Here is a 16,737-nt window from a genome sequence, read left to right on the forward strand (position 1 = left end):
CAGCCTGTCCAGGTCCCTCTGCAGAGCCTTCCTACCCTCCAGCAGATCAACACCCCTGCCCAACGTGGTGTCGTCTGCAAACTTACTGAGGGAGCACTCGATCCCCTCGTCCAGATCATTGATAAAGGTATTGAACAGGACCTGCCCCAGTACTGAGCCCTGGGGAACACCGGCTGCCAACTGGATTTAACTCCATTCACCACAACTCTCTGGGCTCGGCCGTCCAGCCAGTTTTTTACCCAGCGAAGAGTGCACCTGTCTAGGCCGTGAGCCCCCAGCTTCTCTAGGAGAATGCTGTGGGAGACAGTGTCAAAGGCTTTACTGAAGTCCAGGCAGACCACATCCACTGCCTTTCCCTCATCCACTAGGCGGGTCACCTGGTCATAGAAGGAGATCAGGTTGGTCAGGCAGGACCTGCCTTCCATGAACCCGTGCTGGCTGGGCCTGATCCCCTGGTTGTCCCGGACACGGCTTGGGAGCGCTCTCGAGACGAACCACTCCATGATCTTCCCTGGCACCGAGGTCAGGCTGACCGGCCTGTAGTTCCCCGGATCCTCCTTCCGGCCCTTCTTGTAGATGGGCGTCACATTGGCGAGCCTCCAGTCGTCCGGGACCTCCCCAATTAACCAGGACTGCTGGTAAATGATGGACAGTGGCTCGGCAAGCTCCTCCGCCAGCTCCCTTAGCACGCTCGGGTGGATCCCATCCGGCCCCATAGACTTGTGAGTGTCCAGGTGGCATAGCAGGTCATTAACTTCTTCCTCTTGGATTATGGGGGGTTTATCCTGCTCGCCATCCCTGTCTTCCTGCTCAGGGGGCTGAGTACCCTGAGGATAACTGCTCTGACTATTAAAGACTGAGGCAAAAAAGGCATTAAGTACCTCAGCCTTTTTCTCATCCTTGGTGGTAATGTTCCCCCCACATCCAATAGAGGATGGAGATTCCCCTTGGCTCTCTTTTTGTCATTAATATACTTGTAAAAAGATTTTTTGTTGTTTCTCACGACAGTGGCCAGGTTGAGTTCTAGCTAGGCTTTTCCTTTTTAATTTCCTCTCTGCATGACCTAATGAGATCCCTGTACTCTTCTTGAGTTGCCTCCCCTTCTTCCAAAGCTGATAAACTCTCCTTTTTTTCCTGAGTCCCAGCCAGAGTCCCCGTTCAGCCAGGCCGGTCGTCTTCCCCACCCATTCTTCTTAAGGCACATGGGGACAGCCCGCTCCTGCACTTTTAAGACCTCCTTCTTGAAGAACGTCCAGCCTTCCTGGACCCCTTTGCCCTTCAGGACTGCCTCCCAAGGGACCCTCTCGACCAGTGTCCTGAGCAGGCCAAAGTCCACCCACCGGAAGTCCATGGTAGCGGTTTTGCTGGCCCCCTTCTTTACTTTACCAAGAATCGAGAATTCTATCATTTCACGGTCGCTAAGCCCAAGACGGCCTCTGACCACCACATCTCTCACCAGTCCTTCTCTGTTGGTAAATGGCAGGTCAAGTGAGGCACCTCCCCTGGTGGGCTCGCTTACCAGCTGCGTCAGGAAGTCATCTTCCACACACTCCAGGAACCTCCTCGACTGTTTCCTCTCTGCCGTGTTGTATTTCCAGCAGATGTCCGGAAAGTTGAAGTCCCCCACAAGAACAAGGGCTAGCGATTGTGAGACTTCTGCCAGCCTCTTGTAGAATGCTTCATCTGCCTCCTCATCCTGGCTAGGTGGTCTATAACAGACTCCCAGCAGGATATCTGCCTGGTTGGCCTTCCCCCTCATCCTTACCCACAAGCACTCGACCTTATCATCACTATCATTGAGCTCTAAACAGTCGAAACACTCCCTAACATACAGGGCTACTCCAGCGCCTCTCCTTCCTCGCCTGTCCCTTCTGAAGAGCTTATAGCCATCCATTGCAGCACTCCAATCGTGAGACTCATCCCACCATGTTTCCATGATGGCGACTAAGTCGTAGCTATCCCGCTGCACAATGGCTTCCAGCTCCTGCTTGCCGCCCATGCTGCGTGCATTGGTATGGAGGCACTTGAGTCGGGCTACCGATTTTGCCCCCAACATTGACGTGCCACCCCTAGGCTCTTCTCTAGTGAGCGAGTTACCCCAGTGTTTTCTGTGGTGTCTTACGGGATGAGGGAACTGGACCAAAAGCAGGAGCTCCGTACACATTTGGCTCTAGGTTCTTGATCACTCAGGCAGTTTTTGAAGTGAACTCTTGTGTGAGTCTGTATCGAGGATATGGTTTCCTAATGGCCTCCAGGACTGTTATTTGCAGTAGAGCCTCCTCTTTACTTCCTTTTCTGTGGTGTTATTTCAGAGCAATAACTGATAGCTAGCATGCAATTTAGCAAGGACGGGATCAAAAATTTAGCCCTCACTGTAGCATTTGTGACGCTTCAGAGACACTAGATTTCTTTCTCGCCTTAATCTGGGCTAACTGATCCCACTGTTCAGAAATAATATACTGTAGGATTTGCAACCGGTTGAATGGTATACGTGTATAATAAAATACAAGTGATGTGCAGCAATCCCCTACCCTGCAAACACACAGACATCGGTGTGAGACCTGCAGCCACATGATAAACAGCAAGGACTGGGTAGTACTACATCTCCCAGACACCGTGGGGGAAAGGAAAAGCTAGTCCCTGAATTGATTCTGAGTTACAGTGGGAATGAGCAAAAGGAAATAAATGTAGCTCAGCACAATGTTTAGCAGCTGACACCATAGGAAGTTTAAAGTCCAGCCAGACGTCTCACACTGTGCATCACCCCACATCTCTTCACTGAGCAGCAGTGAGAAATCAGCATCAACAGCGGAGGATGGAGTGCCCGAGGCAGGAGAAATCCTCTGCACTTGAGCAGTCGGTGGCGTAGCACTGCAGACTTTCTGCTGCTCCCATCAGTTCAAGAAACCACCAAGCACAGACAAGCAGAGGGGCCCCCATGGGATGTGCAGCAGCCGGGCTGCTCCCTGTGGCGTGGAGTCGGAGCCTGTATAGGTTGTGCCTATACAGCAAAATTAGCTTTTGTTTAAGGTCCCGGAGCTAGAGGGAGATTTGGTCTGCTCCGGCTGCTTGTGCCAGCAGTCAGGCTGCAGTTGAGGAGGGAGGTGCTCCGGAGGGGAAGAAATGGTGGCTTTAAAATACAGCCCGAACCAGAAGATTGTCGTTTTCAACAAATAGCTGGTAGGAAGTCCAGGAGCTGTGTTTTATACAAGCTCTCCAGAGTCAAAATCCTCAAGGTTCATGCCTTTACCTGGGTGCAGGGAGAGACGTGCTGCAGGTGCAATTTCCATGTTGAGTGGATGGACTGGAGGCCACTGCCTGCAGTATGTTTGTGATGAAACAAGTGCTGAAATAAAATGATCTTTTGCAGGAATTAAAGCATGGCAGGGTGCTGTGTTAGTGAGCTGGGGATTTAAGGGACCCTTTTGGAGAGTAGAAGGAGTTCATAACACCTGGCCCTCTTCGCATCAGGGAGGGATCCCTAAGGAATGTCTGTAGTTCAAGCACTGCTCACTAAGAAATCTCCATACCAAGAGCGTCATTCACAATCTTCCTGTACCAACTACCTTACCTTTGAGGAGAAGAAACTGCATTTACCACCTGTATTATAGCACAGAGCATTGCTTGATCACCACGGGGGAGGGTAAATGGGGTTTGTTTCACTACTCTCTTTATTCGGCTGTATTTTCTCCACCTCTCACTGCAGCTGGGATCTCTTCCCTGCTATAATAGCTGACAAGACACCTACAAGCTCTGAGCACAAGGCAGAGGATTTCCACCATGGGGCAGGCAGGTCCTCCCAAGCACATAGCTGAATGGCATGAAAAATGCACCCACGAGCACTGCTTTAACAACCTGAGACTCTGCAAAGGCTGGGGTGCCCCAGCAATATCCCCCTGAGCTGTAGCAGAGCAGCGTGGGTGGTACCCTGCACACAGCCCAGCCTCTCACCAGCATGGTGGCATCCCATCGCTTGTGCCAGGGCAAGGGGCTGCTCCCTGGGTGAGTTACGGTTGCCAGAAGAGTGAAGGTGTCATAACATGAGAGCATCTGGATTATCTAGCCCCTAGCAGGGTCAGACTGGGAATGCATTTCACTGTGTTACGTAATTTGATATTAAGGAAAAAAAATGTCCTACAAAGTGTTAACATGACTCAACCCCATGAAAGAAAAATGACACCCTCCTCATTCGCCCAAGGGTTTGTATCGCATTGAAGGTGCTTTTCCCTTCTGAAATGCTGCAGGGACGTTTTGAACCCTGTTTAAACTGCTGATTTTTCTTCACTTTGTTAATGCAATCTCATCTCCTGAAGAGCTCAGTCTCTGCCAGTGGCCTTAAACAAAAGCAGTGCTGAAGCGGGCAGAGGGAAAAGGGACCTGTGATACTCTGTGAGGAGGCAGCAGTGTCGAGTGAGGAGTTGGTCCCCCATCCTCTCTTGCCTTCTGACAGTCGGGATGTAGGGCTGAGAGATGAGACCCTTCCTTCCCCCAGGAATGGTCCCCTTTGGGGGGTCTATCTGCCCAGGCTCCACCTGCGTCAGGTGTGGAGGCACTGCAGGGCAGAGTCACTGCCAGCAGCAGCAGCTGCACCTCTCTGCATGCGGTTCCCTATCCCCATCCCAAATACTTGCCTTCCACAGGCATGAGAGCTGCACAAAGGGAAGCATATAAGAGTTTGGGGGCTGAGGGTAGCCCTGTATTTGAGGACACAGAGAATTACCCCAGTCTCTGGGAGGCTTTGCGATGAAGCTGGGCAAGATGTCATCATGCTTCATCGGCTCCTGCTGAGCCCAGAGCCAAAAGGCAACACAGAAGATGACGCAGAGTAGATGACAGGTTGCCTTAGCGCCTCTGTTAAAACCAAGATGCACATCCACAGCAAGGGGTGTGTGAGTTTAGCTTTTGCACTAATGTTATACAGAATATTTGTAACACTCAAAGCAAACTCTTGCAGATGTTGCATGGGAAATGCAAAGCCTTCATAGGGCCCGTGTGAGTAAGAAATTGCAACAGACGTAGAGGTGGCTCCTATCCTCCCCACCACCACCTTGTTGGTTGGAGAAGGACAGTCCCCCACACCTCATCTGCCAGGATGTCCTCCAGCCCCTGGGGCTACCTGCTTGTCTGGGTACCTTCACCAGCAAATGTTATGCTAGCCCAGATGTCAGCTATTCATGGGCAATTGAATAGCATTCATTGAATGCAATTGATGTCAAAATTCAAAAATAATGTTTTCCATTTCCTTAGTATTTTTTATGCTCTTGAAACCCACAGAGATATGGCAAATTCACAGAATTGCCGTGTAGATATGGAGCAATATTATAGTTTACATTAAAGTAAACCATAAGAATAAGAATTACAGCATAATAAGGTCAGAGCCATAGGTGTATAGACAGAGTAAGATTTATTTATTTGTTGTTCAATCAACAAGTTGGGTGAAACAGCAAGCAAATATTTCCATCCACAAGCCCTAACAATGAAATCAGAAGCAGCAAACTTAAAGCTTTGCAAGTCCCGATCATATTATTTCTAAGTTTTGCTGAACCAAAGTGACAATTTGACAGGAAAGCATAGAGCAGAACGAGACATTAGCAAGAAGCCTGGGATAGGGAAATGGTAGTTATTGTCTGCAGGGTATTGATGGTTCATCCCGGGTCAGGGGAAAACAAGTCTATACCCTAAAACTAATATCTCTGCTCAGTTCCTGATTTTTAGTACTCTGCAGAGTTGTGAATTTTCATTCCCCAGTTCATCTTTTGAAGGTCTTTCTCAGGTTTCCCTTGAGGATCAGGGCTGGAGCAGTATCAGCTGTTTTGTGGGAAATACACCCTTGGGAACCCCAAGTTTTCCTAATTTCTGTACAAAAGCTGCGTCTGGTGGGGAGAGTCGTCTCGTTTTGCCTGTGTACTTGCCACAGAGCCCTTATGCCCCAGCTGCAGGCACAGGACCTGGAAGCCAGCGGATCCCCCAGCCCTGGGGGATGCTGACCCCAGGCTGCAAGCCTGGCTGGGATGCAGGGACGCCCACTCAGGCCTGGCTGGTGGGAAGCACCTGGCACGGGGGCTGCAGAGAGCTGCATGTCATGGAGCAGCAGGAGGGAGGCAGGGAGCCCTGCAGGTCCAAAATGCCCCAGGACTGGAAAGCAGGAGAAGAGGAGGAGGGAGTGATGCTCCTTGTTCCTCACTTTGGAATAACTGGAAATAAACACACCGCGTGAGTGCCTCGCTGCACAGGGACCTGCTCTCCTCCCCAGAGCTTTTCAGCTCCACCAGACACATAAGTAGAAAAGACATCTGCCAGCGAGGGGAGTTCGACCGGCTTGGAAATTTGTGGCTGTGATTTGGACCCTTGTCATGCCCACATACTGTGTCACTGCAAGAGGAATTCAGTTACCATGGGTTACCCTATCAGTACAGGGACCCAAGTGCCTCCCCTCCCAACAGCTCTATAAAAAGAGTCTCTCCAAGATACCCCAGCGGCTCCTGCCTACCGGTGCAGACTGGGAGAAACTTGGCCGCGGGGAGAGAGGGAGGGCTGCCAGAGGAGGTGTCAGCATGCCGTCTGCTTTCCAGTTTCAGTGCCACTTCATTCTCATCTTCCTGGCAGCCTCCAAGGGGGAAACCAGATACCTAGAGGTGAGCAACGGGGCTGACGACTAAAGTGCCTTGCTATGCTTTTAGCTGCTGTCTTCTAACTTGTACTCCCAGCTTTCGAGCATCGTGCTTTCTCCTCTCTCCTCTCCTATTCCCACTCCTCCTGCATTAAACCTACACCTGATCCCACCACCCCCCATTTGTTTATCCTCCCTTTTCTCAAAATTGCATTTTTGCTGAGGATTTAAGAGACTTGCTGTGCACTGAGCTGTTGAGCTTACCTCTTAGGTGCCAGGTTTGTTCCCCTCTACTGCAAGTTGGCAGCTTTCTGACTGAGCTCTTCTACAGCTGCTCCATTCCTGGAGGAGGGATTTAATCTGCTGGTACCTGTTCTTGAGAGGTTCAGGGAGGGGGCTGCAGTTCACTTTGCTCCAGCCTCTTCTTGCCCTTTTTCCTTCACCAGGTGAGGGATGCTGGCGAAGATGAGCCCTTCCTACTCCTCAGTGAAGATCTGAAGCGAGAGCTGTCTGCAGGGCAGATCTACCGGCGGTCGCTCCGTGAGTTTCTTTGGTGCTCTGGTGGGGACCATCAGTGGGTGGGAGAGTCCTGGGGGGAGCTTGGGGCTCAGGGAGGGGAAAGGGGCTATTTGGGAGTGACAGAGCTGCAGGCGCTTTTTGCAAGAGAGGGGAGAAGAAGGACAAAGTGTTAAAATCTCAGAAAAACTGTGGTTGAAGCAGAGGGATCGAAACGGGGCTCTGAAAAGAGGTTGGGGCTCAGAGTTGAGGGTCCCCAATAATGGGAGGAGATAATGGGGGATCATCCACCCGTGTCCCTGGGCAGGGTCATATCTTCAGGGGATGGGGCAGGTGGAAAAACTGTGATTAGAGAGAAATCTGAAGCAATGGGGGGGTTGTGCGCTTGTGCACATACACACAGAGTTTTCTGCTCAGAGATGCTTTGACATGTCATCCCTCCCCTGCACCCCCTCCATTGCACGCTTGTGCTTACACCTGCAAGTTATTATTCATCTTCCAATGCTCAGCAGGCTCCTAATTGCTCCAGCTAGGTCTCCCTCTCCTCACTGCCAGCTGGGTCTCAGTGTGGGGGTCTCTCCTTGCTCCCCCTTTCCCTGTGCTGCGGGAGCTGGTGCTGGGTCTCCCCTCCCAGCAGGCTGAGGCAGCAGCCCCGTCTCTCTGTTTCTCCAGGGTGCATCGACATGCTGAGTATAGAGGGGCAGTTCACCTTCACTGCAGAGCAACCGCAGCTACACTGCGCGACCTTCTTCATCGGGGAGCCTGAGGAGCTCATCACGATAGACTATGACTTTGTAAACATTGACTGCCAAGGGGGTGATTTGCTGAAGGTAAGAAGCTGGCAAGTCGTGCTGCGCTACCCCTTCCCTGCTCTCATCTGACATGTGAGACATTTGCTATGTGTGGAAGGGGCAGGCGAACCTGTGTGTGCACGAGCGTGTGTGTTTTTGTGTGAGTAGAACAGACTTTCACAAAGCAGCCATCTCTGGGACGTCTGTTCCTCCTCCCTGAGGTGCTTTGGGTACATCCCCGCCCATCATCTCCCCCCCTAAAGCAAAGCTGGATGCAGGCTGAGGATCCCTCTCCAAACTGCAGCACCAGCTGTTCTAAACTTTTGCAGGAGCACGTCTTCTCAGTGTCCATTCCTGGGGGACTGAAAAAGTTTGGTCAGTAAGAGCTGAGCCTCTCAGCCCCGTTAGGAGTGTTTCCTCCTTGCACCATGAATCACACGAGCCCTGCAGATAATGATACAGCTCCCTGAATGGCTGTTAGTGCTCCAGGACCTCCGCTCACAGGTCACTTAACATCAGCTTATTAATGAGTGGATCGTTGCAGGCTTTCTTTCAAATGCCCCCGCTAGAGCTTTTCAGGACGTTGGCTCTGAACAGAAAGAGGTTCATGACTCAGAGCTGTTTATATTCCAGTATCAAAAAACTTTACCAGCATATTTTGCTGGCAGGCAGAACTGTTGACCAAGATCTGAACTCGGTTCAGGAGAGAAGGGGAGGCTCGACAGCCCCTGGCTCCTCCCCTCACCTTGCACTCTGCCCTTTGCGCTGTGGTGGCCATGCACAGCACAGACCCTGTCCCGCCTGCTGGCGAGCTGAGCTCCAGGGAGTAGGAGGAGGAGGAAAGCTGCCCTTCAGCCCTTTCCTTGTCAATCTCTCTTGGAAAGATGCTGTCCCCCTGCTTGCTTTACCCTGGGGAATCCTGTCCCTCCATCCCATACCCCTGGCTGGGATCTCTCCCCACCTTGCTACAGAGAGGCTGATTTCAGCCTCTTGTGGGTCCAAGGATTTTGCACCTAGACTTACAGCCACTTATGGAGGCTAGAAAAATGCCAAGAGATCTTTAAGGCTTTATAGAGGTTTCCTTCCATTGAACATGGGGTCCCCAGCTTCTGCATTATACTATTGTATTTATACAGGCAGCTTTTCCCTGGGGTAATTTGAGCACGTATCATTACTTCAGAAAATTTACAGTTCTGGCAAATCCAGAGGCTGATCCTGCAACTTTTCCATGAGGAAGTCCCACACATGCTCATGTTAGGACTACTCACTGAAGAGATGGCAGGACCAGGTCCTTGGATTTTTGAAGTGTTGACTGGAGCATGGAAGGAATTACCGGGTAAGAGCGGCTAAGAGGGAATTGAAACAGCCAGGCAGGCAACTGTGCAGCTATGCTAGCATTAATATAGATTTCTAGTTCTTACACATTTCCCTGAAGACGGTGAGGGCAAATTGTTGCTATTTTTGTTGTGAAGGAAAGATTTGCAGAGGTTGCTGCTTAAGGTCCAGCCAAGTAGGCAGCATTTGTTCTGCTTTCTAGTGGTTAGGACGAGCTGAAATAACAGAGGCAGGAGAGAGCAATACCTCTGCCAATAATTCCTCCCTGAAGCTTTATTGTATTCCAATACCTCTGGAAGGCCTCCGGGCCAATTAATGACAAGCTGCAAAACATGGATGGTGGAAAATCATAGGCCAGATCAATGGACTTAATGCCCAGAGTTTGAGAGGGTGACTTATATTTCATGTGGCTTCCAAATCAAGCTGGTCAAAAACTTCTCTTCAGAACAATGAAATTGCAATAGTAAGAAGAAAAAAAAAATGATGCAAATGTGATGATGAAGGAGTAACAGGAGCTGCTTCCCTCAAAAAAAGGTCACCAGAATTGTCACTTGAAGGAAATAAAGACAACATTAAAATTTAAATGTATCCCTTTCCTAAGTATGGATTGAAGCTTGGATAATTAGTTAAATGCTAGGAAATGGATAATTACAAAGAATTTTTGTTTTTAATTGATGGCTTTGAACAGGCCATCTGGTGTCAAAATAAAACAGTGTCTGTAATACTTCATGTTTCTGTTCTCTGCTAACAGAGCGATAAGCAAGAGCCTTATTTTCAATTATTGAACCCCTGTAGGTATTTGATGGCTGGATACTCAAAGGAGAGAAATTTCCCAGTTCCTTGGACCATCCCCTCCCCACTTCCCAAAGATACGTAGACTTTTGTGAAAGTGGCAATATTCAGAGGAGCATCAGGTCATCGCAGAATGTGGCAATGATCTTCTTCAGGATTCACCAGCCAGGAAATGGATTTACCGTCACAGTCAAGAAAAACGCCAACCTCTTTCGTAAGTCTGCCTTTTATACCATCAGATGGGCTTGTGTTTGGGGCAGGAAGCAAAATGAACGTGTTGGTTTGCATTGAATTCTCTCACTGACGTTATCTCACTGACACGGCTCCAGTCACATCAGTGGAGGCACGCACACCTGCACGCCTGAGGATTTGATTTGGGCTTAGTGTATGTCTCAAGAAAAAAAAGTAAGTGAAGCGTAAGAGAAGTTAGGCATGGCTTCAATATTCAGGACCAGAAGGCTCTTTCTTTCAAAGAAGATCTCTTCCAATCTAATATTGTCACGTTCCAACACATTTGGCTAGAACAAATAGTATTAATTTAGAGTTTAATCTCAGTAATTTCTAGATCTGGGTGAACAATGAGGAAAAAATATTTGAAAAAGTTCAACAGCAAAACCGGTGTATTGAATAGTTATGTGACAGTTATGAGTGGATACATGATCCCAAGGATCTATTTGCAAGTTATTTCCCTAAGCCTGTGAGCTGGCAAAGGCGCAAATAATGGTCACTTGCCTCATTTTTCCAAGAAGGGACAGGACGTTTAACAATTATTGTTCAGGCCAGTCTGATTTATCTGCCTCACCATGCAAAGCATGAAGATGACAGCATGTCTGCCCTGTCCTTACTCCGAGTTGTTCAGACACAAGCCTGGAAGCTGGGTCTCCATGCTGGTGTGGCTTCATGCCCGTGGATGTGATTATTGTGTGCAGCTGCTGGAGGTGGCTTGTGTCCTTCACCAGCCTGCTGATGCAGTTGCAGGCTTCCAGGTCTGCGAGGAGGATCCCTTGGGCTGCACACGCAGGTGATAAGCTACTCCCTTATCTGAACTCTTAAGTTTGAACTCTTAAGTTTAAACTTAAGTTTAAACATGTAGCTACTCTAGTTTCAATGAGATGTTTTGCAGGGTAAGGAACTCCAGTTATGAGGAGCAGGATATGACTTAGGGGTTTGCTGGCAATATCAGGTGATAACCAGCCAAAGCTAAGCAAAAGCCCTGCATCCATATTTAGCCTCCTTCAAACTGGCAAACAGTACGAGCCCCCGACAACACGAGCCCCTGGTGTATGCATTTGGGGTGTGAGCTCTCCCATTGACCGCTTCACCCTCAAGTTCTGCCAAACCTCAACCTACAGGGTAAGCAATGGGCAGGGAATTTTTAGGGAACAAATGCCATGCAAGAACCCCAGAAAATGCCATATGCATATTTTTCAGCATTTGGTTGTAACTCTCAGTAATTAAATCATCTGTTCTTTGATAGTACTGAAAGTACATCATTTTGCTACATGCAGTGATGACTGCACAAGTAACTCTTGTACCTTCTCCCGTGCCCCAGCTTGCAATGTCATCTCTCAGACTCCTTCAGGAAGGTTCACCATGGTCATTCCTCATCAGTACAGAAACTGCAGCTTCTCCATAATCTACCCAGTGGTGATAAAAATATCTGATCTTATCCTAGGACATTTAAATGGCCTCTTTTTAAAGGTGAGTTGATGTTTCCTAAGAAATTACTACCATGTGCAGTTTTCTTGGGCATGGGAGAGGGAAGGGGGTGAACCATCAGCCTGTGGCACTAGCTGCTACGGCACGTGCGCTCCGGGCCATGTGCGCGCATGCAGAGGACTCTGGTTTCCCCCCCTGAGATGAGAGCTGGATCTGTCTCTGCCGCTATTATCTCTAATGTTGCAGAGGCAATCAAATTATGCAAAGTACCATTAATGCATGTAAATATTGCTTGCCATAACAAAGGGTAAGAATTTCATTAGAAAGACAGGAGTGCTTTCCCAGAGAGCTGTCTGTCTGTATTTAAACTAATGAAAGCAGCAAACACTCTGAACAGAGAAAGGAGACACGAGTGAGATAGTGAGGTATTAGCATGGAGAAAATACAAACATGCTCACAACTGATTCCCTGCTTGGCATGCTGAGGACCATCTGCTCTGATGCACAGCACGGGGTTGGGGTTTGACCACAGCATTCGGTGCTTGGTGACAACCAGACAGGAGAGGACAAGAGCTGTTGATGGCACCCTGTGCCTGAGAGGTCTGAAAAGATGCAGATTCCAAAATATCCAGAAGGATAGGAGCAAGAAAGTTTGTTTTCTGCTGCCAGTGAGAGTGGCAGCCTAGGTCCTTCATGGGGACTGCCAGTGTCTGAGCAAACCAGGCTTTGAGAGACGGTCAAGTGAGTTGACTTATTCAGCAGTGGACAGAAAAGGGACAACAGCAGGAGGATGCTAAAGAAATCAGGCAGCATATGGGTGACAGCCCAAAGGTGCACAAGGTGTCAGTGCAAGATTTTTTTGGCAAACAGCATTAATTTTCAGGAAAAGAACATTTGTGGGTCTAATACACCTTGAGCCATTGTCGTCATATAAAACTACTCTTTTGGTTAACTCCTACGTTAATTAAACTTTGCCAGAATAGCGCATTTTAGCCACGCTTATTGCTTAGGAATAAGTATAGTATAGTGGAACTTAAGTTCCTGCCTGCCAGCTGAGTGTGGGCACACATACAGCCCATGCCTGTATTAATTTGTTTACATGTCTAAGCATCCAGAATCAGATTGCTTATCTGCACTAAAAGCAGTTGAATCTACACCTTAACTACTTGTCAGTAATTTTCAGAGCCAACTTAGGGCTTTCTTTGGACTCCTTTAAGGATATTGACTGATTAATGTCAAAAAAGTAGTGCTGCTCAGGATGAGAACAGCCTGATTTCACACAGGTTTGAGCACAGAGGACTTCCAAAACCTACTGTTGGCTGCAACCATGTCTAGACAACTGCTACCTTTTGAAGATAAATTATAAATAACTTTTAATCTCTGCCTTTTTAGAAACCATCAGCAGGCTGCGCAGGAGTGGGAGACTTTGTAGAGCTGCTAGGAGGAACAGGCTTAGACCCATCCAAGATGTTTCCACTAGCTGATCTCTGCCACTCTTTTCACGGGTCTGGTAAGAACTCCTTTTTCCACTTACCTCCACCTGATAAAATAATTAACCAGAGGGAGTAGTGCAGAGCCCCTCCAAACCAGATTTCCTGCTAGACTGGTGAACTTCACATGTAGCAGAACATGAGACTAAAGCTATTTGAGCCTGCAGCTGTGATACAGCACACCCACTTCACTTGCCCTTGCAGTAATCATTATAACAAGGTTAAATTATACATATTTTTTAAGTGCTTGTCCTATGACACATATGATTATTATTAGAGTGTCAACAGATAAATAAGCCTGGAAATTCATAACAAATGAAGGTAGAGTGGTTACATTTTCAGTTAAGGAGTTTCTTCTCACTTACTGAGTGTTTCCAAAGCCTCCTTTTCTGCTGCAGCAGTACACATACCCCAAAAGCCTCAGAGCTCCCACTCTCTGCTTTGAACCCTGGAGGAGCTCTGAACCTGTTTCACTACCATGCCCGGTCGGTGACCTTTTTCTTCCCATAAAAATAAGAATTCCCAGTTTCCCTAATATTGAATACAGCAGAGTACAAAGTGCTGCAGTGATGTGACAGACCGGTCCCTGTGGCACATATCTTGTACCTCGGGAGTATGAACGGGTGCACTGGAGAAGTGGCAGTTCCACAGGGTTGGAGAGCAGGAACGTGCCTGGCACTTGGCCTCTGTGTTTTCCCTTGCCTTTCATCACACGACAACTTAATGGTCCAGGGACTGTTTAAAGCTTTTAACTGGCAAGCGCTGGTGCGGAGTGAATACTAGCACTGCGATGAGGTGTGAAGGAAGGGAAATCCCATCTCAGCAGCCCCCACTCTTCTAATGACCCATGAGATTTCTTCTCCAGAGAGGAAGGTGCTCCGAGTTCCCCAAATGAAACAGGCTTTGCCAAACCCCCCGCTCAAATGGCTCATCTAAAGCAGTGGTTAGTGATATGCTTGATTTCCCCCAGAGTGAATCCATATGCTGGGCATTGCCATTTGAGTTTGTCTTGGTGGGACTCTCACATGCCTTTGTTACTGTGAAGAACCCCCTTATGCACAAAACCACTCATCCCTCTAACACGAAACATCTCAATATTGTTAATTTTGGATATCTCCGGGATAGGGTGCCATTACCCTTAACCATTGCTCATGGTATCTAACAGTAGCGTACCTTCCCAAATGCAAACACGTACAGACCTCTGCATCATGTCTACTTATACATACGTGAGACTGGGAAGTGAGCGGCATTTGCATGCGTAGCAGTTAACACTTGATTGAATACCCACGCCATTGTAAAGTAAAACTAACAAATACAAAAGAAGGTATTTGGTCAGCAATACAACCACTGGCTGGTCTTTACTACACACAAACTTGCTTTGTTTCCAAAATTGTATGTATCAGTGCCCTGTAATTCCCAACACTATATATCTCTTTTCCCTCACTGTCATATAAGTGTACCTTTATATCTCCTCTAATTCTCTTTTCCCTAACTAGCCCAAATGAAGATTGGCTGTGACAATACTGTGCTGCGAATGGTCTCCAGTGGCAAACACATCAACCGTGTGACATTTGAGTATCATCAACTCGATCTACAGGAAACAGAAAACAGAAAGGAGAACAGCATTGAGGAATTCTGCTTTCCTAGTATCTGAGAAACCGGGCCACACATTTTCACATAGCTAATGAAAATAAGGCTCTGGTGAATTTAAAAAAAATGTATTTTTCCTTTAACCAGCTGGTATTATTGAGCCTTTCTTTAGTACAAGCATATGTCTTTTTTCATAAAAATCAGTCATTCCTATGAGCAAGCAGGAAAAAATCAACTAATATATTAGTCTTTGTTACTATCATTATTTTTTTTCTGCAGTATTTAAGCTCATTTACCACATTGAAAATCAATAGTAAGAACAGATGTTATGTTTCCCATATAAATATTATTCGGAAAACAGACACAAACCCTCTGTGCATCTAGTCTGAGGACATACGAATAATAAGTATAAATAATAAGTGTAAACTTCATGCAGCAATTTATCCTTTTATATCAGGTATAAACAAAAAAATTAGATGGTGGAATACACTTCCAGTTTTGTAAGAGGAAACCCAACATTAATGTGTGTAAAAACTACTGGTTTGTTTATGACTATAATTTATTTCTAATGACATGTTTTTAATAAAAATTTATAGCATGGAAACTTCCTTACACAAATCCAAACATGAATAAATACATTCAAAGAGTTGGCAAAACGTTATTATGTTGTATTTTTCTGAAGAGATCTTTTAACATTCTGGTTAAACTTCCTAAGTCTTGTGCAGTTTTCTGGAAATGATAATTTTGAACATACGTTGCTGTAAAACTGTGGACTATTAAAGTAACATTATGGGCAGAAATTTGGTTTGCCAATGTTGCATACACCTTCACGTGGAGTATGTTCCAGCTGTACACTTACTGGCACCTTCCCTGTTTAAGGTTTTTGGTCAGGTGCCCTGCTGTCCCGTGGAGGCAGGGATATACAAATGTAGGTTAATTTTTTCCAGACTGTTGGTGACCCAGAAGAAGAGTGTAAGCCTGGAGGGCTCTAGAAAGCGTAGTGCAGCAGCCGACCAGAGCTGTGTCCTAGCTCGGAGAAAGGCAGATGGACTGATTCGTATGTTTTCTGGGAGTGCTACCTGGCAATAATGAGAGCAAACTGTTACTTCTCAGACGTTCAACTAACGATCAACACTGATTAATCCATCTGCATGCCTAAGATCTTCCGCACTGATTTCTGGCTCTTAATCTCACAGTCAGTTACCAAAAATCAAGTGTTTTGAGTATTCAGCAACTCTGAAATTAATCTCCCCCGACTGAAGCAGGTGAAAACTAGAGGATGCCTCAGACTCTCCCTCTGTAGGGTTTTGGGAGCTGACTCATGAACAGAGGGATGTGTTTGGTAGCCTGGTCAGACTCGGGCGAGCCCCTGCAGGGCTGTGTTTATGGAAAAAGTGGGGATTGTGGGAATATTTCACTTTGTTAAAAAAAAAAAATCAGGCAAAACCACTGCTGGCTACTCCAAGGCATGGAGCAGCCCTGGCTCAGGGCTCTGAGTGGGGGCTCCTTGGCCAGCACATCCCTGCTCTGGGCCCATGCAACCCACCGTGGGCTTTCTGGGCCCCCAGTGCTGTGCTGGTGGTGCTGGCATGGCCACCCAGCACCAGAGATATCGAATCAGGGAAAAAAAATCAGGGCTCAATGAAATAGCTTTTTTCCTGAGGGAACTTGCAGTGACAGAGGATCTCTGTCCTCTAGCATCCCCTTCAGCTCATCCTTTCTGGGTGCATGTTATTGTCAGGGCAACCCTAATCATGTCCAGCCTCACCAGCCTTTCCCTGGCACTCTTCAGTGAACCAGGACAGGTTTCTGGGCTGGGCAGTTTGGGAACAAGCTCGTGGGCTCCCATATCAGACCATACCTACATGACTACCTTCAAACTGGGGAGAGGGAGAGGTCTTTAAAATGCTGCTCCTTGGTCACTAAGAAACACAGGAGGAGTTGAAACATCAACA

The 16,737-nt window shown here is 47.6% G+C and overlaps 1 protein-coding gene across 1 annotated transcript; it reads left to right on the forward strand.

Moving 5' to 3' along the window:
• The first annotated feature begins 6,483 nt into the window (after positions 1-6,483).
• Positions 6,484-15,579, forward strand: CRHBP (corticotropin releasing hormone binding protein). The gene is made up of 7 exons (XM_075136666.1): positions 6,484-6,635; positions 7,057-7,150; positions 7,799-7,956; positions 10,048-10,258; positions 11,597-11,745; positions 13,095-13,212; positions 14,689-15,579. Exons 1-7 carry the CDS (start codon positions 6,555-6,557, stop codon positions 14,844-14,846), a joined length of 969 nt encoding a protein of 322 aa, XP_074992767.1. The 5' UTR covers positions 6,484-6,554; the 3' UTR covers positions 14,847-15,579.
• Positions 15,580-16,737: the final 1,158 nt, after the last annotated feature.

Source organism: Calonectris borealis, chromosome Z (assembly GCF_964195595.1).
Source record: "Calonectris borealis chromosome Z, bCalBor7.hap1.2, whole genome shotgun sequence".
In the NCBI taxonomy this organism is placed as follows: Eukaryota; Metazoa; Chordata; class Aves; order Procellariiformes; family Procellariidae; genus Calonectris; species Calonectris borealis.

Excerpts from the sequence above, each read along its gene's own strand:
- CRHBP (XM_075136666.1), top strand. The coding sequence starts at position 6,555 with ATGCCGTCTGCTTTCCAGTTTCAGTGCCACTTCATTCTCATCTTCCTG. Across the intron at positions 7,957-10,047 it reads AAGGGGGTGATTTGCTGAAG|GTATTTGATGGCTGGATACT; the intron begins GTAAGAAGCTGG and ends GAACCCCTGTAG. Across the intron at positions 10,259-11,596 it reads GAAAAACGCCAACCTCTTTC|CTTGCAATGTCATCTCTCAG; the intron begins GTAAGTCTGCCT and ends CCCGTGCCCCAG.